The 27,873-nt window shown below is 38.8% G+C and overlaps 1 protein-coding gene across 2 annotated transcripts in view; it reads left to right on the forward strand.

The window, feature by feature from the left end:
* Positions 1 to 27,873, forward strand: part of BAZ1A (bromodomain adjacent to zinc finger domain 1A) — a 122,354-nt gene that overhangs the window by 48,273 nt on the left and 46,208 nt on the right. For both annotated transcript variants that reach the window (XM_074996854.1, XM_074996855.1), the window contains exons 5-17: positions 70 to 171; positions 2,267 to 2,354; positions 4,138 to 4,272; positions 5,316 to 5,418; positions 9,522 to 9,688; positions 12,519 to 12,614; positions 16,056 to 16,194; positions 16,623 to 16,769; positions 20,655 to 20,750; positions 20,889 to 21,113; positions 24,552 to 24,717; positions 25,012 to 25,125; positions 27,206 to 27,330. In XM_074996854.1, the coding sequence (XP_074852955.1) occupies positions 70 to 171; positions 2,267 to 2,354; positions 4,138 to 4,272; positions 5,316 to 5,418; positions 9,522 to 9,688; positions 12,519 to 12,614; positions 16,056 to 16,194; positions 16,623 to 16,769; positions 20,655 to 20,750; positions 20,889 to 21,113; positions 24,552 to 24,717; positions 25,012 to 25,125; positions 27,206 to 27,330 (1,703 nt within the window). The remainder of the gene's footprint in view (positions 1 to 69; positions 172 to 2,266; positions 2,355 to 4,137; positions 4,273 to 5,315; positions 5,419 to 9,521; positions 9,689 to 12,518; positions 12,615 to 16,055; positions 16,195 to 16,622; positions 16,770 to 20,654; positions 20,751 to 20,888; positions 21,114 to 24,551; positions 24,718 to 25,011; positions 25,126 to 27,205; positions 27,331 to 27,873) is intronic.

Raw genomic sequence — 27,873 nt, forward strand, 5'->3', positions numbered from 1 at the left:
CCATGTTATAAAATATGTTTAGAAATGTGATTGTGTGTTCAAAATACTTCATTTTACTTTACTTTTTAGGAAGAAAAGAGCATTAATTGACCCCTCCTTGTTCAAATACAAAGTCCAGCCTATTAAAAAAGAACTGTATGAATCTGTTACTGTAAAAGCATCTCAGTTAAGGTAAAAATGTCAATGTTTGTCATATAGTTCCTTGTACATGAATTAGAATTAATTGTATGGGAATTATGCACTGTATTGTCCATCTAGTTCATGGTAAGATTGTTTGAGCAAAATATTTGGTTTTATTATGTATTTAGCAGTTACCTAGAAATACTGAAACAAAAACAGTCTGTCTGTGCCCCTTATTTTTGTAGTACAGGTTGAACCTCTCTAATCCGGAACTCTCTTGTCCAGCAACATCTGTAATCCAGCATGATTTTTAGTTAGACAGATAACCACTTACCATGGTTGTGACCACATTTCTTATGGCCCCATAAAGTTTGACAGTCATTAGCCTTGGCTCTCAGTGTTCCGTGCTGTAATTTAGTTCTAAATTACCCCTACATGTCTTCTAAGAACCCAGGAAGTAGTAGAAGTGTTAGTAATGTGCTAGACAGTATTGACCTTCTATAGTCTGGCAAATTCTCTCATTCAGCAATGGTCCGATTCCAAGGATGGCTGACGAGAGGTTCAACCTGTATTTGCATTGTAGACAGCGTACATTTAGCTGTACTGACGTACCATAGTTTGAAAGAGGAAGCTGAGTTCTGCAGTCACTTTTAAGCAACTGACATTTTGACAGGTTGTAATCATTGCCCTCTAACCTAGGCTTTTTAATAAACTGATTCAAACCAAACTGTGATAGATTTTTAAAAATAAAAATCTTTTCAGAGTAAATTATGCATCAACTTCCAAAGTGTAAAATCTCAGTGATTCTGGTCATGTTTGACCTATTAACACACACGATGGAACAAAATTATTTGTACTACTCAGACATCAGAAATTTATGTAATAAGAAAACATAAGCAGGACTGAGAATGGAAGGAATGGTCTTGTTCTTAAAACGCTGATCTGTCATTTGAGACGTATGGGTGCAGTTGCCAATTGTCATAGACTTCTTGTACAACAATGGGCAAGCCATTGAATCTCTTGGTCCCTGATTGACTAGTCTCTGTTAAGCAAGCACTTCAGCACATGCTTAATTTTAAACACTGGACTTAAACACACAGGCTACATCTACATTAGCCCACAACTTCGAAATGGCCATGCAAATGGCCATTTCGAAGTTCACTAATGAAGCGCTGAAATACTTATTCAGCGCCTCATTAGAATGCCGGCAGCCACGGCACTTCGAAATTGACGCGGCACGTAGCCGTGCGGCTCGTCCACACAGGGCTCCCTTTCGAAAAGACCCCGGCAACTTTGAAATCCCCTTATTCCAAACAGCAGATAGGAATAAGGGGATTTCAAAGTTGCCAGGGTCCTTTCGAAAAGGAGCCCCATCTGGATGAGCGGCATTGCTGCGAGCCACATCAATTTCAAAGTGCCGCGGCTGCTGCCATTCTAATGAGGTGCTGAATATGTATTTCAGCGCTTCATTAGTAAACTTCGAAATGGCCATTTGCAGGGCCATTTTTAAGTTTTGGGCTAGTGTAGACACGGCCATACTTTTAAATGTTTTTTCTGAATTAGGGTTTTTGAGCCTCATTTCCCCATCTATGAAATGAGAGTGCTTTTAATATTTCTTTTATCTCATTGTTTCTTGTCTGTTTTAGATTGTAAATAAATCTTCAGGGCAGGTATTGTCTCTTCTTGATAAGCATGTATAGTGCCTAGTACAATGGGGTTCCCATCTTGACTGGGACCTCAATATTCCATTGCAAAACAAATAACTTAAAGTTGTTGTTTTTATTTAATATTGGGAGCAGATCTGCAAAGTCAGTGATCAATCATGTTTTTCATATGTGTATGTACACAATTGCATGAAATCATTTGTGCTCTTTCTCTATGTACACGTTTTAAAACCAGGGAAATCATATCATTTAAAACAAGTTAGTTGGGATGTATTTAAAAAATTGGGTACAATAATTTTTTTCATGTGGAAATCTTGATTCTTCTTACGATAGATAACAATAAAACAATCCTAAATTAAAACTTTGTGAGAAAAATAATAGAAGGTAGAAATCATGGGACAATCTGAGTTCTTACCTCAAGTGTGATCTGTGACATTTTCATACTAACTTTTTTTTTTTTTCTTTTTGTTAAAACATCGTAGCCGGAGGAAACATCTCTTTTCTCGTGATAGACTTAAACTTTTTTTGAAGCAACACTGTGAATCCCATGATGGAGTCATTAAAACTAAGGTAAATAAGTGGCTTTGAATAGAGAGCATTTTAAATCTAGACATATGATATATTTCCTTCTCTTCACCTTTTTACTGAAAAGTAAGTTAGCTGCTCTCATTATAAACCAGGTGAAAATTTGAGTAGATTTGCTGCTTTCATCAGCCAAATTATACAGATGGTCAGTGAGTAAGACATGGAACGATAAGTTAGTATCACTATAATCGTGTCTCCGGGTAAAATGATTCAAGGTTTGTCTTCACTGCAACTGCTCAGTTTAGTACACGTGAGCTTTTCCATTCCACGTAACCAATCTTGAGTGAGTCAACTCTAAAGCGAGGCAGTGTGTTTAGATTATCAGAGTGATTAGATTAGCATTTGATGAGCTGTTGTAATTTATGCACTATGGACGGCAGAAGTTTAATTATAGTACAAATATTTTTATCTGGCGTCCTCAGTTTGCAGCAGCAGCAGCACTCTAGTTTCAGTCCACCTTACTGGCAGGCCATATGAGCTCATACGTAAAGCACCTCTTAATTTGAGCTACAGATTTTCTTGTGTGGAGCCGGATTAGGGGAAAAACTCAATTTACATCTCTCTAGGTAATTATGTAATGAAGATATTACAGATTTAGCATATACCTGTGTGCAGGGCTTCAGTTGATCTCAGTGGACTTTTAATCAGGCCCTAGGTGTTGGACGCTCCCACAAACCACTAGAACTCCAGAACTCTACAGGTTTTTTGTTCGATTCTGTGCTGAGTCTCATAGATATACAACATGGAATTCACTGTGTAAGGGGCACAGTCACCATCCAATTCTGTACTCTTCTATGGATGAAGAGGCCCTCCATGTAGTTTAGGAACCTAGGATTGTCCATCTAAGGCTGTGTCTGTACTCACACAGAAAGTCAATGGCTGATACACAATTTTGGGTACATCAGTTGCACGCCTAAAATTGACTTTTCAGCTGTCGACTTCAGTGGCTGTCTTCATGGCAGACGGTCGACGGGAGCATGCCTTCCATCTGCCTTCCTTAATCCTCATGGCTTGCAAGGAGTTCCAGGATTGACGTTGACCTTGAAATGTGCCGTTTCGTGCATGAATGAAATCGTGCCCTGAAAGATTGAACCTGAGCAGTCTATCTTCCATAGCACGTGTAGATGTAGACTAAATTATGGCAACTGTCTCGCCTGCCGTCTCCTTCCTGTAGCACAGCTCAGAACTCTGAAGTACTGCACTGATCCCACAAGATACACCCCTTCCAGCCCCACACATGATTTTGCTTGCAAGAGGTCCCTGGAGGGTAGCCTAATTGTTGTATTCCACTGTATGCTTGTGCTGGGTCAGTCCTCTTCTGGTCATTTGTTTGTTTTAGGGCCTTTTTTACATTATCAAGTACTTTTATGTGGGACTAGAGTGAGAGTTAGACTGTCTATGAATTTCAGTATTTGCAGTGTTGTAAGAGAAATACAGATCTGAAACATAAGCTAGTTCAAAATGCATTTGTAATTTTAAACTCTGCATGTATGTTATGTTGAGACCCAGTTCTGTATTCAGGCACATGTGAACTATTCCCATTACATTCAGTAGAAGCTGCAAGATAGTTTGAGATCTTAATCTTTTACTTTGTCTTTTAACCTCTCTCAGTATTTTCATTAAGTTAATTCTTCATTTGAATCTCTGTAGAAGAGAACTTTTTTTAACCTAATAAATATTCATCTAGTGACTTTTATTGTCTTTCTGAAATATAGGTTCCTAATGGCATAACTTCATAACAAATCTCTGTTCATATTTCTATAATAAGGCTATGTCAGTTGCAAAATACAAGATCACAGAACAAGATTTCTCATACTTCTTCCCTGATGTTCCACCCACTTTTATCTTCAGTCCTGCAAACAAAAGAAGGGGGAGGCCTCCAAAAAGGATATCTATTAGTCATGTAAGTAATGATAAAAATGATGTAAGGCACTTTCTACGTTACAGATCAGATGGATTCCAAATACAGTAGAACCCTGAGTTGTGCTGGGTTGTGTTCTCGCAACTCCCATGTAACTCAAATTTCGTGCAAGCTGGGGGAGGTGGGAACCAGTCAGCAGCCTGGTTCTCAGATCCCCTGGGCTTGCAGGAGCCAGAAAACTGGCCAGCCCACTAGGGCTGGTCAGTTTCCTGGCTCCCAGAGTGGTAGGCAGCAGGAACCAGGTGGTCAGTTTCCTGGGTCCTGCAAGCTTGGGGGGTGCTGGGAAACAAGCAGCAGCCCAGCTCCCCACCACTGGTGGGAGCCAGGCATGGCTTTTTGCTGGCTCCCCAAGCTGGGGAAAAGCCTCACAAGTGCAGCTGTGTGCCCCTCAGCTGGGGGAGCTGGGCGGGCAGACAGAGGCTGCAATGCGATTTCTCACAGCTGAGGGAGCCTGGCATGCAGCACAGCTTCTCCCTAGCTGGGGGAAGCAGGAGAGAAGCCCTGCTGCAGCAGCTGTCTGCCTGCTGGGCTCCCCAGCTTCTCCCCTGCTTACTCCAGCTTGGGGGCTGGAGCACTTTCAATTTGCACTTAGCTCACGTTAATGTGAGTTAAGAGCAAATTGAAATCGCGCATACCAAGGGATTACTGTACACTCTTGTTGAAAGTTACTATCTGCAGAACTTTCATTTCCCCCTTTAAATATAGGGGCTAAAAACACGCTTTCTAACTTATCTACTGCAGGGTGCAGATGGTGACTTGCACATTAAAACTACCTGTGCTTGCAACCACAATATGAACTACTTCACATATCCCTAATTAAACAGAATTCTAAGACAACCTAGATCTCTAAATTTATTAATTATTGAATAGCAGAGAATATTCTTTGTCTTCCCCTTATCAGAGAAATGCCCGAAGAGTAGTTGGTTCATTGTGAAGTAAAGCTACAGTTTGTTTATACAGCTCTTAAAACAATAATGAACTGCAATACCTTTTCCCGTCATAGGTGTCTGTTTTTTTTTTTTCAGGAGGACAAAATTATTAGTAAACAAAATACTTCAGGAAATAGAAGTAAAATGGCAAAGGAAAGGGCAAGACTGCAGAAACAAAAAGAAGAAATTCAGGCCATGGGTAAGTTCAGCACTCCTATGATTGCTAATGCCAGTTCCTGCAGACCCAAGAGCTGGCTGTAGTAATGGTATTTTATGTAGCTGCCTTTTAAAATGAAAATGTGAATTTCACTGCCATTAAATAGGACTTGTTTCAATGGCTGGGGTTGTCTCCCTGATGCCTCTATTATATCCTAGTAGTATGTATGTCAGGCAGTCAGGTTATGCTGTTCTTGTCTGTAAAGTTAAGTAGTAGACAAAACATGAGGGAAATTTACAGGGCACCATTTTATTCTGAAATACGTAGCACTTATTGGGCTCTGTATGTACAAAACCATGGACTTGTAAAATCAGTTGATAGCTCTTGCTCTGTGTGTGTGTGTGTGTGTGTGTAATATCAAATCAATCTCTGATTAGAAGGAAAAGCTATATGAAGGAATACTTCAGAAGTTAAACCAAAAATTAACAAAAACCCCTATCTGACTTCGCACCACTATTCAAAGAGCGACAGCTGAGCTGTCTTTTATATTCAAATTTATTTTATATTCAAATTACATGTGGTTTACATTGTGATGGGAACTTTGAGTCACTATAGGGGCTTGTCTGCATACTTGGCTTAGTCTAATTCTTGACCTTCCCCCCACCCCTCCACTCACTGATTTGCTCACCTTGATTATCTTTTTCTGATTCGTCCTCCTTGCTTACTGTTTTTGGTTTTCTGTGCCTTAAATATTGAGTCTGTTCTGGTCTGGCTATGGTCTGAAGAAGTGGCTCTGTCCCATGAAAGCTCACCTAATAAACTATTTTGCTAGTCTTTAAAGTGCTACTTGACTGCTTTTTGTTTTGATAGTGTATAGACTAGCACGGCTTCCTCTCTGTTTCTTTCTTTGATGTAACATTTAGGTTCCCCTCATCCCCCTCTTTCTGCTCTTCTATCTGATTTGTCAACCTTGGTAACAATTTTTGGACCTCTGTGCTTTATATATTAGGGCTGTAGATCTGAAAAAGTGGGTCTGTCCCACCAAAGCTCATCACTTAATAAATTATTTTGAAGGTCTTTAAAATGCTACATGACTGCTTTTTTGTTTTGTTTCTTTACAGTCAAACTCCCAGGCCTTGTCTACACTGGCAAGTTACAGCACAGTAAATCAGCTCCCAGCAGCGTAACTCCCAAGTTGTCCACACTGGGCAAGGCACTTAGTGCACACTAACTCCACAGTTTATGTGCTCTAGAGCAGTATTTCTTAAACTATGTTCTGCAGAATGCTAGTCAGGTGTGCCAAGAGGCTCTGACACTTTTTTGATATCATAAACGGATGGTATATAAATATATTTCGGTTATTAAAGCCAGCTACAATGTTTGTTCTTCATTATGATGATACCTGATGAAATTAGTTCATTTTGATTTTACTCATGTTGCTGTTTGTTTTGTTTTAGGGTTGTTGTTTTTTTTTTCCCCCCGGTCAGACTATTTTTTGAAGAAAAAATTCATAGGTGTTCCACATAAAAAAACTATTGTTTGTTGTTTCACGGTCTCAAAAAGTTTAAGAAACACTGCCCTAGGTAAACCACCTTGATACGAGGTATAGAGCTTGCTATGCAGTGACTGCAGCACTAGTTAAGACACTTCACTTGTTTTCAGCAGTGTAACTGGCTGCCACTCTGCTCATTGTTTTTAACTCAGCTGGCTGCCCTTCAGCATGTGCATATCCCCTTTCAAAGCTCCCTTTTTGACAGCCTGCATGCTGTGCTGATCTGCTTCAGAAACGGAGCAAACCATTCAGGTGGAATGCTTGTGTGTTTCAGAGAGAGTGCTGTGCCAGGTGGCATGGGATTAGGAAGGCTGATGTCAGAGTGTGGAATTGAGAAAGCTGATGTCAGGGTGCCCACCTGACTTCCCCCCTGCCTTCGGATAGGTTGTTCCCTGCTGTGGCCTGAACTTACAGGATGACATGCTGATGTCCCCCAAAACACAGTCTTCTCCTCTCCCCGTGCGCACACACTCCCTGTCACACTCCAGTTGAAAAGCGGCTGTCAGTGTAGTAGGTTGACTGTGCCATGGAGTCGTGGGATTGGGAAACCCGCATCGTGATGCTACCTGCCCCAAGAGGCATTGCAAACCCTTCCCCCAAAGCACCCTGCAGCCAGTTGCACATTGGGATAGCTACAACAATGTACTTCTCCCAGTGGCACTGCAAGAGCTGCTAATGTGAAAGTGGAATGCAACCACAAGGAGCTCAGTGTGGACACATGACAGTGATTTCCCTGCAGCACTCTGTGAGCAATGCTGTAACTACCAGTACTTTACATCTGCCAGTGTAGATTGTCAGTCAGTGTTGTATAAGAAAGGCTACGTTTAGCTGTACGTTTCTGCCTGTCAGGCAAGATTGTTTGATGTGCTCGGGTAAGGGGCAGAATATAGTTGCACAGCACTTTGAGAAGTCTGAGAGATTAGGACTTGAAGAGGAAGGATCCACCTGTGCAAAGAATAGCTATGAAGGCTTTGCAGAGCCAGAGCCACATATTTCTTCATGCTGAAACTGGCACTAAGACACAAGGGCATAAAGGGGACCTTGGGCCCAGTTACTTCCTTGTGCAGAATTGGCTGCCATTTTGTTCTGGGTCAGGATATTCAGAATGTCGTAGCTTAACTTTGTCCTTCAATCATCCCATTGAGTCAGAATATCCATTGTCCTATTGTATATAGCTTCAAGGTCCAAACTGAATTTGGGGACCAGATGGTCTCCTCATAAGTGACATGTCACATATTACCATGGACATTGTATATAAGTCAGCCTTTGGCTTCTTAGGCCTGTCTGAAAATGGGTATATCAGTGTGGGATTTAAATTTACACTAGTTTTGTGTGTTCATTTAGCTAATTGTTGCCCTACAAACTCTGATTTAAAACAAGAACAAAAGGTCCTGTGGCACCTTTATAGACTAAGGTGCCACAGGACCCTTCGTTGCTGTTACAGATCCAGACTAACATGGCTACCCCTCTGATACTTGATTTAAAACAAATTATTCACACGCATAAGACGTTACAGCAAGTAATTGAGTATATTTGTCTTCATAAAAATAAGTTTTCAAGAATACAAAACATTTTTAAACAAAGTATTCTGTAATATACAATAGAAATTGTGTATATAAACGGATTTATTTGCAAGTAGTAATTTGTTGGCTTGAAGAAATATTGATGTTTATAATGCTTGATATAAAGAGATACTAAGCAATTGTTAATGGCAGTGAAAAATTGCGTAGAGATTCAGTTTTTTTTTAAATACAGGTGAGATTATAAATTCATAAGCATTATTGTTCTGGATTTCCAAGTGGGAGCCAATGACGTACTGTATAAACCTGCCTAGTAGATGATCAAAATTTGATAGGAAAAACTATGGACTTCATATTTTTCAGTTTTCATTCCCTGCTTGCTGTAGAAATAATTACTACTGTCATGTTATTCTTTAACCTCTACTTTTAAGTCAGTCCTTAAGCAAATTCAAGTGATAACTTCCTTGATTATAATACATGACACACTTTAAAGGGTGTGTCTAAACTGGGAACTAACTTCAAAGTTAACTTTGAATTTAGGCACTACATCGAGGTAGCCAGCAGAGAGTCTACACACATTTTTCCTTACTTGGAAGTCCTTACTTCATTCCTGGGAATAGAGTAGTGCCCTACTTTGAAGTTTAACTTCAAAGTAATGTGTGTGTAGACACTCTACTTTGAAGCTGTACTTCAAAGTAAGCAGCATTAAAGTTATTTTTGTAGTGTAGACACAGCCTTTCTTTCCCAGTCATGTATTGTCACTTGTGTTGTCTATTTGCTCTACTCCCAATGCAAAGTTTTATTAATTTGGTGAAGCAGAAAAGATGTACTATTTTTGAGGTGGTGGGATTCTTGTAAACCAAATATAGGTGTATTGCAAAGTGAAGTCTTATGATTTGGATGATTCGAACACTTGAGCTTCTGCCTGGTATTCTTACTGGTTGGCATAGAAACAATTTAATTTTCACAATAATTAAAATCTTTTCATTTGGTCTTTATCAGTCTACCATTTTAAACAGTTATATCAATTAATTTTTTGTAAAAGTGAAATAATTTAATTTTTTTCCCTTTAGCTTTTGAAAAAGCTAAATTAAAGAGAGAGAAAGCACATGCTATGGAAGCCAAGAAAAAAGAGAGAGAAGATAAGGAGAAAAAGAGAGAGGAGCTGAAAAAGATTGTGGAAAAAGAAAGGATAAAGAAGAAGGAAGAGAAAGAAAGACTTAAGATAGAAAAAGAAAAGGTAAAACTACTACAGTATACATAAGTTTGATGGCATGCACCCTGATCCCACAGCTAGAAAGGCTAATGAGCATTTGTGCACTCAGGCAGTGCTAATTACAGGTACCTGCAGAACATGTAGGGGGTGGGAGGGAAGAAACACAGCACCAAAAAAAAAACAAAATGATACTCAGAGCTGGGCAGGAAGGGAGTATCTCTGGGAGGAGGCATCTAGGGCCTGCAAGTGTGGGGAGTCCTCAGGGTAGTAGTGAGCCACCTTTCCAAATGCTTGTTTGGGAGCAGGTGGACTTTGCAAATCTGAGGTGGGCAAGAGGGACCTGTAAACCTGCCTTCAGCTAACAATCTGGGTAGCATGATCATGGACTACAGATAATTGAACTCAAAAAGGACTCCCAGGAGCGATCTGGACTCCTTCAGGGAGCAGTGAGAGTGCCCAGAATTAGGGGGCTCCCATGGGGGACTCGAGCAAGAGACCAGAAGAGACTTTGGTGGAGTACAGGCTGAGTGTCAGCTGACCACTGTGCCTTTTGTAGGAAAAGCATAATGGTTTTCGATTTCCTGGATTACTTGGTTTTTCATTAAATATCATTAAAATACCTTGAAGTATACTAAATATTTAAAACTCACTTTATAAAGGGGGTAGTGTTTTTGTTTCGTTTTGTTTTTTTAAATGAAATTTGTATGCAAACCCACCTTCCTAGATAATAACATGGTCTCTCCCACACACAGATTGATGGGAACAATTAGATGCTCACTTGGAACTTTAGAGGTCACTTCAAATCTGTTGACAGCATTTATTGCCTGTTGACAGTTGAAATCATATTTTTCTATTTCAGTTTTAATGAGAATTCATGGTGTATCAGATACCACAGTCTGACTAATGTTTGCTAATGTTGATTGGTTTGGGTTTTTTTAAATGGGAGTTGCCATATTTCTTCAGAAATATGTCATTAACTATCTACTGGTTGGATTTCTCTGATACTTAACATGAGGCCTACAATGGGAAAATTTAATTTTGAGAACAGATATGGTACCTTAATCCACCTAGCTGTCTTCAATTATGGAAAAAGTCTTCATTAGCTAATAGTTACTTTTTTTATTTTAAGTGTTTGGAGTCTGTGTCTGTGTCCTGATCCAAATGTTTGGTTCTGTAAATATCACTCTGAATTTTTCAGTGTGTGTTTTGCATCTGTTTGATCAGTATCTTCTGAATTTTTTTTCTGCAACCTTTGTATTTTGGCTACTAACTTGCACACAAAATCTCTTATTATATAGTCACTAGTATGTTTGCTTTGTGAGGAAACATAAGACCAATGCATCACTCCATTATTTTTACTTTCAGCATTTTAGTTAAGAGCTTTATCGTATGGAGTAAAAACATACTCCTGCTTTGTCTCTATTGTTCTACAAAAAATATTTAGCATTATAGCAACATAGGGTTTCAGTAAGTCAGGTTTGGCTTCCTGCACTGTGGCATGACCACCTAAACCTCCTAGGACATCCTAGACAGTTGTTTGTCCCACTTGTTTTTAAATACTTCCCATGAAAAAAGGTTGAAAGAATTGGGCTTGTTTAGTTTTGGAAAAGAGAAGATTGAGGGGAGACATGATAGCAGTTTTCAGGTATCTAAAAGGGAGTCATAAGGAGGAAGGAGAAAACTCGTTCTTCTTGGCCTCTGAGGATAGAACAAGAGGCAACACACTTAAACTGCAGCAAGGGAGGTTTAGGTTGGTCATTAGGAAAAAGTTCCTAACTGTCACAGCGATCTAACAGTGGAATAAATTACCAAGGGAGGCTGTGGAATCTCCATCGTTGGAGATACTTAAGAACAGGTTAGATAGATGTCTGTCAGGGATGGTTTAGATAGTACTTGGTCCTGCCATTGGAGCGGGGGGCTGAACTCGATGGCCTCTCGAGGTCCCTTCCAGTCCTAGTGTTCTGTGATTCTATGTTCTATGATTTGGACTCCAGAACCTTCCTTAGGAGCTTTTTCCAGAGTTTATCTACCCTTATAGATGGAAAGATTTTATGTTTTTGTTTTCTAATATCAAACCTGAATTTCCCTTTCTGCATATTAAGCCCACTACTATTTGACTTACCTTCAGCGTACCTGGGTAAGAATTGATCGTTGTCCTTTTTTTTAAACAGCACTTAAGGTACTGCGAGACTGTTATCAGGTCACCCCTTATTTGCCTTTTCCGAAGAGTAAATATGCTCAGTTTTTTCAACCTTTTCTCTTAGGTCAAACTTTCTAAACCTGCTCCCGTGGACTCTTCTCAAATTGTCCATTCTTTCTACCAGAATTGGGTGCAGTACTCCAGCTGCGGTCTCACCAGTGCTGAGTAGAGAAGGGATAGTTACTTCATGTGTCTTACATACAGCACTCTTGTTTAATTCATACCAGGATTTCCTTAGCCTTTTTTGCAGCAATCTCACTTTGACAGCTCGTATTCAATTTGTGGTTCATTGAAACTTTAGATCCTCTTCAGCAATACTATCACCTAATCATTCATTCCCCCAGTTGCAATTATTCATTTTGTTTCTTTTTCTTAAGTGTAGTAGTTGTTTGGACTTGTCTTTTCTAAATTCAGATCATTTCTCCAATTTGTCAAAATCATTATAAATTTTAAACTTGTCCTTCAGCATGCTTGTAATCCCTTCCAGCTTGGTCATCTGCAAATTTTTATAAGCGTACTCTCTTCTCCATTATAGAAGTCATTATTGAAGAGTATCATGATTAGCTTTGGACTACCATTTTACTAAGTAACTAATTTTGCTCAGTTTCATTGAAATGCAGATTTTATATCTAATTTTGAAGGTTTCAATTTCAGGAAAGAGAGAAATTACGTGAAGAAAAACGAAAGTATCTGGAATATCTAAAGCAGTGGAGTAAACCTAGAGAAGACATGGAATGTGATGATCTTAAGGTATAAAGTGATGGCTAAACTTAGGGGTGATGTATGCTTGTGGTCTACAGATTTCTCTATGCAGCTAATGCACCCCAATCCTGATCCAAAGCAGTTTTTCTACTGAAATACTGTCTGTCTGACGTGTAATAGGAATACATAAATTTGGAGGGTTGAATGTTTTAATTTTTTTATTTTATTTTTTTAACTTAAGATATAAGTTTAAGATTTGACTCCAGGTCTTCAAATACAGAAGACTAGTGCACTAACGTTTTGTAATAACATTCCCAACCACTTCTGCTTTTCTGAAAACTGAATCTTGAGAAACTTATCTGGCCATTTTGTCCCAATTGGTAAACTGTTAAAAAAGAAAGAACTGCCCCCAGACTTCTATGCCCAAAGAGAGATTCCAGGTTGTTTAAGTGCACTTGCTGTGTTCAAGATACTTCAGATGTGTCCATTCCCAGTCTTATGAGTGCTTTAAATGCTATGGTTTTCTTGCCTACCACTTATTACAGGTCTCTGAATTATGCCTGATGACTTTCTCTTCAGTTAGAAATGAACTGCTTAATAGTTTAGAGGTCAGAGTGTATCCTTACCAGACCCGTCTGCTGAGATTGTTTAGGCATTGGGATGTTTGGGTGACTGCTCTTCTTGGGAAGATAAAACATTTGCTTAAATCAGGAAACTATTCTTATACTAAATTCATGCACCTTTTGCAAGTGTTAAATTAACTGTAGGCCTTTGAAATGAAAGATGCCTTTGATTTAAGACTTGGAGCTGTGAACAGTCCAATAGCAAGGCTTCATTAAATAACTGGCAACCGCAAAAGAGCACTGAGAGGCCCTTGTAAAAGTACTTTTAGGGCTTGTCTACACTAGCTCCCTATTTCGAAGGAAGCATGCTAAGTAGGGTGTTGGGAGTTTATTAATGAAGTGCTGCGGTGCATATGCAGCACTTCATTAAGCAAATTCTCCCCACAGCAAGTCCGAAGCATTAAACTTTGAAGTGCCGGCTCGTGTCTAGCCACGGCTCACCCACCAGTACTTCAAAATGTACCCTACTCCCAACATCCTACTTACCATGCTCCCTTTGAAGTAGGGAGCTAGTTAGGGAATTGGCAATGTATGTAGCTAATGGGAGTTGTAGTGTTCGCTTTAAAATTTGGCCTACAGTTAGTTCTTTGGCTCTTTGTATTCTGAGCTTCTGGTGGACCATTCTCCACCAAACTCCAGGGGGAAGTGCAATTTATTTGACTCACTATTTCAAGCATCTAATTTCTGTTAGGCTGCCTTTGTGGTTTTCTCATGTTCTATTTTCTCTCTTTTTAAAGTTAAAAAGGAGCAGCATTCTTACGTAACTTCTTTTGTTGAGATGTTTGTGATGATCTGTTTCTTAGTGGTCACCAACACTATGCTGGATGATACACGAAATGTGGTGTGGGTGGAGGAAATAGAATTCCTGCCACAGGGAACTAGCTTTCTAAGTTAGAGACAGTACAAATATATCGCACATCCCATTACCACAAAATTTATTCTGAGTGATATATTTTTATAAGCATTTTATTTATGATGTTTAATCTTGATGTGGGGCAGGAGGGTTAAATGAAAAGAGAATATTTGGAAGCACACTAATCAGGAGACTGTAGCCTTTTCTTGATTTCACCTATTCTTCAGACAAATGTGAGCAAGGAAGCTAGAAATGTATATTTAGGACAGGGATATGAATGAAGTGTATAAGCAGTGAGAGGGAAAGAGATAGTGGAAATGAGAGTTAAGAATGCAGCACAGAGTTTTTTAGGGATGTGAAGATGAGAATGAAAAAATTGAGTCGAATATGAAAGGAGTGACGAAGCCAGAGAAGGATAATGGTGACATCAGATCAACAAGAGGAAATTATCTGCAGTGTTCTGCATATACTTGAAAAGGCAGTATGAGATGTGGGGAGAACAACAGGAGGCACTTAACTGCGGTCATGGTTAAAGACAAATTAGTAGATCTGTCAATGTTTTCTCTGGTCATATTCTGCCACATCAAGAATTATCTTAGAGATAAGTTAGTGGTCTGCATCTGAAATAATCTGGTAACTGGTTTAGCTGTCTAAGAGTCTAGCCTCTGTCATGTTGTCATACAGCTAGCCTCTCTTTCTGGTCTGGGAGCCTTAACTGAATACCCATGAGCTCAGATTTACAAGTTTGGTCCCACATCTGCCTGTTGTGTACTTTCTTTGCAAGAACTGATAAAATGCTAGCTATTTCTTACTCCGCTATTCCTAGATTCCACCCTTCCCAAAGAATCTGAACTTCGTTCAGAAATATTATGAGCTACTTTAAGCATGAACAATGAGCATCCATCTGTCTTCTGATCTTTTGTTTCCGGACTCCCAGCATCCTGGAGAGGAGCCATTCTTGACTGAAATTTAACTTCTTATTCTCTGATTTTCCCTCCACTCCCATTAACAAATCTTACATATATTTGCAAATGTTTCTACTTAAAACCATGAATCAAAAGTCTAAGCTGTCGTCAGATGTAATGGTTGTGAAAGGTTGGTTGTATCAGTTTTATGTGGTCAAGATCAAGTCAGTCTAAAATACCTCCAGCCACATGTCTTCTTTGGCAAAGCAATTACAACTGGAACCTCAGAGTTAACGTTGACCAGGGTAATGAATTGCTTGATCAACCACACACCTCATATGGAACCAGAAGTACTGTGTTCAGTCAGGCAGCAGCAGAGACACAAACTCCTCCCCCGCGCCCCACAGTACAGTTAAATGTAAACTGTTTCTCTTTTTAAGAGAAAAGGGAAAACAGCATTTTTCCTCTACATAATACAGTTTTGAAACTGTATTATGTTACTGATCAGTTGTGAACTTTTGAAAGAACAACCATAATGCCTTGTTACAAACAACTCCATTCCTGAGCTTTCCTAACTCTGAAGTTTTATTGTGTGACAAATGCTACGTACACACTAATTCTCTGTACCTGCCCTGACCATCCTGCTTTGGAATTCTTGTTAACTTTTTCTTGTATGTCTGTCTGAGTATTATAAGAGCAATTTTTGCTGGTCTGGGCAGTTCTTCAGAGTGACCTCTTATAAAGTCTTTGAGAGTTGTTTGAAAGGCAGATACTGGCAGTTGGAGTTCTTGGAATAATTACTTTTCATCCACATTCTAGAACAAGAGAACTAAAGTACACTCAGATTCATTAGTTGAGCTAAAGTATACATTTTAAGGGTTTACCTCTTTGAACTTATGAAATTACAAGTTTGATTACAGTATAACTTTAACAACAAACCTACCACAGATCTTGCAGTACTCTGATTATTAAAATCTCTGAAAAGACTTACTGATGACAAATCTGTACCATTCACATTTATGGTCATAAACTGTGTGTTGTGTTGATTAAATACTTATGTGTTCTGCTGCAACACAATTAAATATGGGATTGTTTACTTGAGCTGCAGGAACTTCCAGTTCCAACTCCAGTGAAGACAAGGCTGCCTCCTGAAATCTTTGGTGATGCTCTTATGGTCTTAGAATTCCTTCATGCATTTGGGGAACTCTTTGATCTTCAGGATGAGTTTCCAGAAGGAGTTACTCTAGGCAAGTATTTGGTGATATGCTTTAATTTTATAGTTCTCCCATCTGTCTTAGATGTGCGCATTTATAAAAGTTTCATAATTTCAGTTTAATTAAAATTAACTCTCATTACTTGTACCACTCTCCAGTTAGCTTTTCTCAATCCGCTTGAAGTAGGAGCATTACAATTTAGATGACTTATAATATAGTATGGTTTAGTTTGCTAGTTTACAAATATTTTCTTGAATTCTTAGATACCCCCTTTTATGTGAACAAGTGGATATTGTTTGTAAACACTTCCATTCTCAAGCAATCCCTACAAATATTTTCCTCTAGCACAGTGATTTGTTATGAACTTACTTGAGTACACCTATGGAACAAATGTTTTTAATTCTTTATTTGCTCTTACACTGCTGTGACAAAAGTGACCCCTCTTAAAATTTCATTCCCAGAAGTGTTAGAAGAAGCGCTTGCAGGAAATGACACCGAAGGCCCACTATGTGAATTGCTATTTTTCTTCCTGACTGCCATTTTCCAAGCAATGGCGGAAGAGGAAGAGGAAGTGGCCAAAGATCAAATAGCTGATGCTGAGACCAAAGGTCAGACCTCAACTTTTGTATTAAAGAATGAAATTCTAATTAATGTAATATTAAAATTAAATTGCGTATACTTTGGTATGTTAGCATTGTTATATATGGCATGGCATTATTGTGTTGTGCATGTTTTTGTTTGTTTTTGTTTTTAAATGCAGCTACAGCAACAAACTGTGAAAAAACAAAATAAATCCAATCCTTTATGCAAGCTTTTCACATTGTTCTGCACAGCAAAGGAGACTAGGCATTTAGCAGTTTGCATATGTGTTTGAGGTTTCCCTCTGTCCTCTTCTTTTCTCACTTCATCAATGCTAGGTATTTCTCTTAAGCCGTCATGCTAACCTTGCTCTGTAGTTGTGAGGTGTCCTTGACACAAGCTTGATTCTCTGCCCCTCCAGTAGCTACTCCCCCTTGAAAAAAAATTAGAAAGCCAAATAATAATCTTTACCTGTAATTGGAAATACAGTACTAATTTTCTTTGAAGGCAAATATTATGCACACTCCTGAATATAAGGTGACAGCCATTTCCTTATTAGGAGGACACTTTGTAGATTGATTTAGCCACTGATGCCTCTGGGCTTAACTCTTAGACTGCAGCAGCAATCTCTCAAGAGGCATGCGGTGTCCTTTGAACATGTATTTGATAACGGCTAGCATCAGAAGGAAGTTCTTGTTTTAAGTTGTCAACAGGTCTTACATACAAGTCTTCATCTCTAATATTTTCAGTTTTGTTTTCATGCCCTGGAACAATGCGGTAGGTTTTGTTTTGGGAATGCAAAGATTGTTTCTGTAATGGTCTCTGTCCATAGCAAAGGGCCTGCAGAATCTGGCCAGGCATGAGAATGCTCTAGTTTTTCTTTCTGCCAGAGGTTTAAATTACTGCTTAAAGGTCCCATAAAGCTTAAATTAACTGTGTTTTGAAGGGGGATAGGAAAGAATTGGGCATAAACTGACGATACCCAATTATTATTTGATAGTGCTGTGTCCTCATATCACAATTATTTTTAAAATGTGCAGGAGATAAAGACCATTGTAAAAACTACCTTGAAAGACACAATAAGCTGTCGTCTCAAAGGACTTTATAGAGTTATTAGCAAAGAAAGTATAATTACAGTCAGGGAATAATTCAGGTCACAGTAAAGACAAACTTGACACGTTTCTTTCAATTTTCAATGTTTTATTACCGGATATTAACCTATCTGTAGTACAGACTGAAACTCTAATCCAGAATTCCCTCGTCCGTCAAGCTCTGTAATCCAGCATGATTTTAGTTAATTGGACAGCTACTTATCACAGGTGTGGCCAAGTTTCTCATGGTTCCATAAAGTTTATTTACAGCCACCAGTCCTGACTCTGTGTTCTGTGCTGTTATTTAGAGGTAAATTACAGCTAAATGTCATCTAAGAGCCTAGTGAGCAGTGGAAGTGGGTGCTAATGTGCTAGAAAATCTGGCAAATTCACATCTGGCAAATTGTCTCTTCAGTACTGGTCAGGTCCCAAGGGGGCTGGACAAGAGAGGTTCAACTTGTTTTACTCTTTCTCACTCCCTGTGGTCCTCTAAAAATAAAAAAACAAACCAAAGACAAAACCCACCAATTTAAAATAGGGTGAAATTTAGAGTCTCCATTTTCACAAAGCTTTTCTGGGTGTCTGTGACTTTTAGTGAGAATTGTTACTCTTAATTTTAGGACTTTTTTAATTTTTTTTTTTGTTGTTTTCTGGATCAAAAACAGTTTTACTTTTTAACTTTTGATGGACTAGACCAATCAGATTCCTTCTGCTGTAACAGAAAAATTCTTATTGGTCCAGATTTCTGCAGTTTGGCATTTGAAAACCTGTATAACAGGTAGCAGAATCTCCCTGTATCTTCTTTGGACCTATGTGTCTTTATTGACAAAAACCCGCAAATTAGTACTTTGGTGTAGGATGTTAAAATAAAAAAAGGAAGCATATACTATATCATAACACCTCCTCCTTCCTTTGGTTTGTCAGCTTTTAGGGGCAGGAGAATATGAGGGGAACACTGCCCTAGAAGACACTGTGCCTCCCCAGCACTACTTAGTTGAGAGGGGAAGACCGCTATTGCCCTGCTCATGAGGCAGGGTTCAGCATGTGTGCCCTCTTTGTCCTGCCACACTTGCTGACTAGTAGGGAGAGGAAGCCATTGCCCTGCTTCCCCAGAGTTGGCTCTCAGCATTTGCTTTCCGTAGTTCTTTGACGCAAATGAGAACAATGACTGTGCATATGCATGGCCCTTGTGTGGCAGATGTAAGACTCTGACTCTTTCTCTGTCATTCTCTGTCAGACTCTGTGCACACCCATGCAACAATCACTTCCAGTTAGTTCTTAAAATGTGATCCCAATCTGCAGGTGACTGTGTATTAAAAATGGGGACATCTTAAGATGCAGATCCTATTCTCTTTATGTATTTTGAGTTTTGAGGTTGGTCTCCTACGTGTTTACAGCCTGTGGTACATTTGGATGCTATATTAATAAAATTAACTGCTTATTTTACTGAATAAACTACTTTTTAAACTCCTGATAGCAATGCAGTGTCAACACAACTAAGAGTATACGTAGTCTGTTGTTTCCCACATCAGGAAAACAGTTAATTATTGTTGATGTGTGAAATAGAAAGAACCCCAACTTGATTTTCAGTTTGCAGGGCTGACTATTACAAAAACACCATCTTACTTTTTCTTGGTTATCCATTTTGGGATTGTTGATAGCAATACTTTTTACTACTGCTTTCATTTGGAGCCTCTGAACTTTTATTTGTTGCTGCTCTTGTTCAGAAAACTTCTCTCTCTTTCATGGAAGAATTAGGTTTTCTCATGTAGCTGCTCACACTAGTCAAGCAGATTTGTAGCAGTCAACATTTTGTTCCACTTTTAAAATGGTTAGATTTGAAAAGCAAACAACATTAAAGAGAAAACACCTAGAAAGAGTGTCTCTTGTTGTTTGTTTTGTTATTCCAGAATTGTAGTTTTATATGAGACATATGGGTGTGGAAAACTGATCTCAATGTCCACTTTGTAACATCTGGGTAAAACTTTCAGACATCATTTATTGTGATGTAAGACTGTTTATTTAATAATTGTAAACCTGCTATTTATGCATTCTTGTTCAGTTTGGACCTTTAGCTCCTTTCCCTGTTATCTTGGTGACCATAACACTTCATAATGACTTGGATCTGAATAGGGTACAGTTGTTGAACTAGTTTGCAAGACTCACTAAACTCTGTCAACCCTGTGGAGAACTACCTGTAAGTGACAAGGAAACTTTGTTTAAGAAGAGGGAATTCAGTTTGCCTTCCAACGTATGAGCTGCTTTTGTTGTGGTTGTATAGCGTTTCTCTACATCTGGCTTGTTTTTATTGGCTTACCAATCTGATCATGTGTGTGTGGAATGTATGAGCTTCTGTATAAAAATTAGATTTTTATAAAGGTGGCGAATGTGATCATCTGCAGTGTTTAATTTTTTGAAAGTTCTTCATAAATAAACAAAATGGTGATAAGGAAATAATTAAATTGCAGGAACATGCATTGTAGGGTGGAGTTTGTGCGGTTTTTCCTCTTTCAGGTGGAGTCCCTGGTACCCCATTCCCTTCCCTCTGTCCCCAGTGTGCATGTTTGTCCAACGCCTATGCTTTAGCAACTTTAGTGGCTTCTGCATTGTGGGAATGGCTTTTAGTGAGTGTTGCATGTCATTAGGTGGAGGTTAGGCAGTGTATATTTTAACTTCGTTAGTTGAACAAAGTACTGAATACGTTGAAATTTTTGTGAATGTCAAGCCATTTTCTTTGTCATTGCAATATTTTAAAAGGCCTTTTCTTCCCCTAAAAATCTAAGTTTTAATTTGCACTAGAATAAAGTGTTTATTTCCTTAAAGATTTAACAGAGGCTTTGGATGAAGATGCAGACCCCACAAAATCTGCACTGTTTGCAGTTGCAACTTTGGCAGCTGCATGGCCCCAGTTACATCAGGGTATGTGTGGGTTTCATTTTCTGTTTCTTTTTATGTGTTTATCTTGCTCTGTATTTTTTTTAAAAAGCACATTTTACATTGCTTGGTATATATTGTTGATCTCAATGTAAAATAATTTTTCACTATTATTAACTGTAGGCTGCAATTTGAAAAATTTGGATCTCGACAGCTGCACTCTTTCTGAGATTCTCAGACTTCACATCTTAGCATCAGGCGCTGATGTAACATCAGCAAATGCAAAGTATCGCTATCAAAAACGAGGAGGTTTTGATGCTACAGATGATGCTTGCATGGAGCTGAGATTGAGTAGTCCTGGGCTGTTGAAAAAACTCTCAAGCACTTCAGTGTATGACTTGTCACCAGGTAATAAAACAAAATTAATGTTACATTTAAGATGAGTTAAAAAACCGTTCTGTAGGTGACCAATTTCAAATTTAACCCCATTACCATAAGTTACTTAACAACCATTGTGAAACAAGTTGGCAGTCTCACTTCTGTTTGTGGCATGATAGTTTTTTTTGTGACATGGATACCTATCACGGCAGCTGGAACCCTTATTCATGGTCTTCCTGAGAGGTGGGGGCATGGAAATAAAATTACAATTGCATTGCATGCAGGTAAGAATTTATGTGGGGAGGTGTTTGGGCGGTTTATGCTGTTAATGTCTATTTTTAGAGGACCTCCATCTTCAGGACCATCAGTCCAGAAATTCTCAAGTGCAGTATGTTCCTGTTAATATTTTTCACGTGCAAGGACTGTACTACTAATCTCAGAGTGGTAGTTGTTAGTCTGTAGCTTCACAAATAACAAACAGTCCTACCTGTAAGACTAACAATTTTATTAGGTAATGAGCTTTCATGGGTAAGACTCACTTCCTCGGATGACTGGAACAGACACTTAGAATCCAGGTTTTATAAAGTGGGGGGAGGGACAGAGCGAGGGAGTGAATGGAGGAAGGGGGGGTGGGGAACAAAAGGGAGAGGTTCACTACTCAGTAATAGGACCAGCAAATGAAGCAAATTAAGTAGAATGTGTCCCATTCCTGAGAACCTTAAAGGTAGAGAAATTGCCCTGATGATGCATACTAAGATAGTTGAGATCTACATTGAGGCCTAATATAAATGTCAGATTTGCAAATGAATTCCAATTCAAATGTCTCCTCTGTAATACTGTGGTAAAATTCCTTTGTAGAAGAATGGCTACTTCTAAATCCATATTAGGGCGACCATATATCCCTGTCCCAAATACGGGACAGGGGGATACACGGAGGAGGGGAAGCTCCTCTCCTCTTCACCAAGCCTTGGAGAGCCCTGAAGGAAGTGGCAGCTGCCAGCCCTCCCATGGAGCCCCGGGGAAGCGTCAGGAACGCAGCAGCTGCCCACGCTCCCCCTGCTTCCCTGAGGCTCCAGGAAGTGACTCCTGCCAGTAGCTGCGCCTGCACAGCTGCTGGCGGAAAAGGTCAGTGCAGGGGGTAGCTCAAATAAGGGACAGTGAGTCCCTTTTAAAAAATTATTAGGGACACCAAAAGGCATCCCTAGTTTGGGTTTGTCCCACCTGATACGGGACAGATGGTCACTTTGTCCATTATTGACTGTCCAGGGAGATTTGTGTTCTCCTTCAGGTTTATCTGTATTCCAGTTCCTGATGTTAGATTTATGTTCAGTCATCATTTGGTGCAGAGACTGTCTGGTTTGTCCAATGTATGTGGCAAAGAGGCATCAAATTTAATAGCTTTAAAATTGTGTATAGCCAAATTTTATTTCTAAAGTGCCTCAAGATGTTGGATGCATGGATTGCACTTTTTCTGCTGTTGAACTCTGGAAGAGTCTTCACTCTGTTCCTGATAAGACAGTCTCATAATTTATTGTTTTTCCTCTGGGAAAAAAATTGGAGCTTTGTCTCTTCTACTATATCTTTCAGTCACAAGATCTGTTGCTACTAGTGCAAGTGCCTATTTCAAGAAATTCTTATTTGTACAATGTCAGTTGCCTCTCTTTTCATACCGTGTACTTCAGTGCTCTGACTTGGATGCATGTGTGAGTGTTTTTGGCTGGATCAGTTTATATATAAGTCCAATCTTCTGCAATACATGGCATTCTTTGAGAGACTGTTTCAAAGGCATGGCTTTGTGGAGGAGAGAAAGAGAATAGTTACTAAATAACTACAGTTCAATTGGACTATCTTCAGATTTGATAACCAGGAGAACCTTTGATTCTTTATACAAGGGCATTTTTCAGACTTCAATCTAAATGAATGTATAAATGTGATATGTAGTATATTAAATTTCTCTCACTGTACATCAGATCTATACATTACTGCCAGAAAGGCAGAAGATCAGTAGGTCCTGAACCCAGATAGTTTGTTGTTCACACATCCCAAGAGTAAGCTTATCCAGTGAATCCTCTTAATGGATCCATCATTAGAAAGAAAATAGAAAGCTGAGTCAATCATTGTGTGATGTAAGCTGCTATTTTTAGATTTCTGTGTTTGTTTTGTGTCTATATTATACTTTGAGTTGCCACAGCCCTTTCTGTTCCTATACCAGGAACTTTTTGTTAACTGTTCCTATACCATGCATGCTGTTTGTGCCGCTGAGGACAGAGGCAAGATTTTGTTTGAAAGCATGAGCCATAATTTCTTCCAATCACCAGGTTTAATGGTTGGATGCAGTTCAGATTCTTAAGATAAGAATATTTATTGTTTATCATTTTTTTCTATGTAATACACCTGCCTTGAAGATCACCTATTAAGCTTTCCCTACATGTTTAGAGCTACCCACTACCATTATGTAGTGCATGCCTGCTTCATTCAAATTAGTACTTTGTCATTGGTGTAACCTTTTATTTTCTCCTGGGAGGAAAAAATGCTATCTGGGCAATGTCCTTGCCAGATCCTGCTATATGTGCTTTAGTTGTAAGGGGAATGAAAAAATGATGTTTGGAATTATGTCCCTGCACATATTTGGCTTTCAGTTTGTATCCTAACATTTTGAAGATTTTTATTATTTAATTTTTTATTGCTATTTCCTTTTGTCTGGTATAAGATGCATAATATTCAAATCTTAAATTGCATCCTGCTTAATAAATCATTTCCCAGGTGTGTCAAGCATTTCAAATGAGACTGATTTAAGGTATGGCTTCTATGTTTGAGAGAGACTTTCTTTCTTATTGGCAGTGCTTCCTAGCTTGAACTTCAAACAATATAAATCTTGGCAGACGTCTTCTTCCAAAATTGAATATGATTAACATCTTGTAGTGCTAAAAATACCTGTGTAATACTTATCTATGATAGAACATAGATGAAAAATTCACACTGGAAATTGATTTCTTACAATGATCACAGTTCTTAGTATACTACAGAAGTAAAAAATCATACCTGTAGATACCAGTGATTAAAACTGGTCTGGTTAGTTGCCTCATAGCACAATTTCAAACAAAAAATTAACATTTCTCCTTAACTCTGTTCATACTCTGACAATGTCTGCCTGATTTGATATGTAGTGTCTTTAGTAAGAAGCTCTCCTGAGCCTGAGTCTCACTATATAAAGAATAAATAGTTTCAGAGGGATAGCTGTGTTAGTCTGTAGCTTCACAAATAACAAACAGTCCCGTAGCACTTTAAAGACTGACTAATTTATTAGGTAATGAGCTTTTGTGAGTATGAAGTGAGTCTTGTCCATGGAAGCTCATTACCCAATAAATTCATTAGCCTTTAAGGTGCAACAGGATTGCTTCTTATATGTAACGAGTACTTTTGCATCTTTTATAAGGAAGCGTAATCCACGAACATTAATTTTATTAGGGGAAAAGATGAAGATTCTTCATGCTCTCTGTGGGAAACTTCTGACTCTCGTCTCCACTCGAGATTTCATTGAGGACTCTGTTGATATATTACGACAGGCAAAGCAGGAATTCCGAGAGTTAAAGGCGGAACAACATCGTAAAGAAAGAGAAGCTGCTGCAGCAAGGTAACAAGTGAACATCAGCAAGATAAAACTAAGTAGGATTCCTTTATATCAAAAACTTAGCAGCTGGATTTGAAAAATAATAACTATATGTTTTGTATTATGCCACCCTTGGAAGGCCTGAGTTAGAATCAAGACCCCATTGAGCTAGGCACTGTACAAGGATGAGCTCCTACCCTTAAATTAGCATTTCATCCCCTGGTCCCAATTATAAATGAAAGGGGCATAATCATATTAAATTAGGCACTCTTTATATGTTAATTGCAGCTTTTTATATCCCCCTCCCCCCTTGCTTAGGATACGTAAGAGGAAGGAAGAAAGATTAAAAGAGCAAGAACAAAAGATGAAGGAGAAACAGGAAAAACTGAAGGAAGAAGAGCAACGGAATCCTTCTGCAGAAGTATCTGTGGGGTAGGCTCAGTTACTCTAATAGGAAATAAATACAGTTTTGAAACTCTTTTTTTTAATGGTTATTTTCAATATAAAGGACCAAAGCCTAAGGCAGTGTAAATCTTTTTTACTTAAAAGGAGCTATGCCAGTTTTATATCCACTGGGAAATCTAATTCTTAATGTTGGATTATACAAATGAGGGGCAATGTTTGTATAAAACAACACCATTTTATTTTTAAAAATAACAGAAAAGGATTATTGAATAAAGATATTTTCTATAAGTAGATAAAGCTGTGGGGTCTGGTGGTAGCAGTTTGCAAGGTTAACATTTATAATTGATTTTCTAATTTATTAATGTGGATTACTGTAGATAGTCAGAGGTTTGGTTTTGTTTGTTTGTTTTAAAGGCAGAAGGGACCATTATGATGATTACTTTTGATTTTTTTTACATAATACTGCCAAAAATACCTCATTCAGTAATGTCTGCATCAAACCCATAACTTCTAAACATAAATATTTGATTCTTAGCCCGCGTGCTATTCTAGACTATCACCACAGAAAAGAGGTTTTTATATTAATAGAACACACTGTTTCCATAGGACTCATGAATAATTATACCTTCCTTAAGCCCTTAAATTGTGTTTCTCATGGTTTAATCCTACAAAAATGCATGTATATGCTTAACTTTAGATATGAGCATAGTCTCATTTGCTGCTACTTTTGTGCTCTAAACAAGTTAAGTATTTTTGAGATTGGAGTCATGCTTTTGTAATAACTAACCTATCAAAAATCAGTGCTTGGTAAATAGTACAACTCTGTGTAGGGGAAGCATTTTCAGATTTCTAAGACTGAGCTACGCACTGTAAAATGTAAACTAAAGGCTACATCCTCAGCTGGCATAGCTTTGTTGAATTCAGGAGGGCTACCCTTATATACGCTACGTGAGGATCTCGTTTTAAAACCATAAGATGCTTTTAAATGTTTGGGGTGTTGTTTAAAATATTTGAGACCTGGCTTAGAATTTAGAATATTTCTGTGGTTATGGCTCAATATTTTTGTTACTTGGAACTATTTTGTTTATCTTCTTAAAGGTCCAATTCCCCCGTCTATATTCCTGCATTAGGGTGTGAACTTTGACTATATGGAGTCATTTCTGTGGAACAGCAAAGTAGTATAATAAAAGGAAAAAATACATCTGAAAATCCTTCACACGGCAACTTTTGATAAGATACTACAGGTTAAACGTCTCTAGTTCAGCACTCTCTGGTCCAGCAACATCTGTAATCCGGCATGATTTTAGTTAGCTGGAGGACTGCTTATCACGGCTGTAGCCAAGTTTCTTGTGGCCCCATAAGGTTTGTTTACAGCCACCAGTCCTGGCTCTCAGTGTTCTGTACTGTTATTCAGCTGTAATTTACCCCTAAATGTCTTCTGAGAACCCAGTAAGCGGTGGAAATATTGGTAAAGTTGGTAGACAATATTGATCTCCCAGGGTCTGGCAAATTCTCTCATTTGGCACTGGTCAGGTCCCAAGGGTGCCAGGCTAGAGAGATTCAACCTGTAATTGTAAAGCACATTCTGTAATATATTGCATGGCTATGGTTACACTAGCAATTTTGCCAACAAAACCCTGGTTTTGTCAACAAAACTGGTGGAACGTCCACACGCACAATGTGTATTCTTGGCAGTTTGCTGACAAAACTCAGCACATTCACCGGCATCATTCTGCCTCTCAACCATGAGGCACAATGTTGCTTTGGACAGGTTCTGTCAACAAAAAAGCTGTGTGCATGCTCTGGTGGGGCCTTCTCTCAATAGACAGGGAATCTAGAACAATGGACATCCCTGTCTATTGCTTTTCCAGGTGCCTGATCTGTCAAGAAAGCAGCAGGCAGTCTGGCTGCTCTGTTGACAGAGCCCAGTGCTCTTCTGATTTGGCTTTTGTGTGTGGCCGCACTCTGTCAACAAAAGTTTTGTTGGGAAATCTCTTCCTTCAGTGACTTCTTCCGACAGATCACTATGGTATAACCACAGCCCACGTTCTTTGCCTGCTCCATTCAGTTCCTTTGACAATTGACTTCTGTTGAACTCTCTTGTCAGAGAAGAGGAACGGGAGGACCTTGATACTAGTACAGAGAGCAAAGAAACTGAACGGAAGGAACAAGACTTAGACACAGGGACGGAAGATGAGGAAGAACCAGGACCAAACAAAAAAGGAAGAAGAGGTAAAAATTAATTATCATGTGCTTGTTGGTTTAAGCAAACAACTGGGCAATTTTTGTTTTCCTATAAATATTTAAAAGCATTAACCTTCATTGTAAATGTCATACAAATCTTGATCATAATGTGTTAATGAGTGCACTGAGCCGGTTTGATCCCTCCTTTAGTTCAGTCTTTTATACACACTAGTGCTTGTAGTCCATTTTTGTCTTCTCTGGTTGCCATCTGGACTTTACTTCTTTTTGTGTGTAGCCTGAAAAACAGGCGATACAGGTTTTCAACCTATAGCCTATTTACTATTACAGGTATTAGTGCTCCCTTTGATTGACTCTACATGAATCTCTAATAGTGGATGACTCATTTTGAGGCATTGTCTTTTGTAGACTTTATGAAACACATTTTTCCTTTTTAACATTCTTTAGCTGTTCTAAATTATTTTAACTAATGAACTCTGTCGACAGAGTGAGACAGTGCTTTTAGTCTCCTAGTGGGGGGAAAAAGGTGCCGGAGCACTGCCCCTTTCCCAGATTAACCCAGCTCCATCCTGA

The sequence above is a fragment of the Carettochelys insculpta genome, chromosome 6 (assembly GCF_033958435.1).
Source record: "Carettochelys insculpta isolate YL-2023 chromosome 6, ASM3395843v1, whole genome shotgun sequence".
Lineage (NCBI taxonomy): Eukaryota > Metazoa > Chordata > Testudines > Carettochelyidae > Carettochelys > Carettochelys insculpta.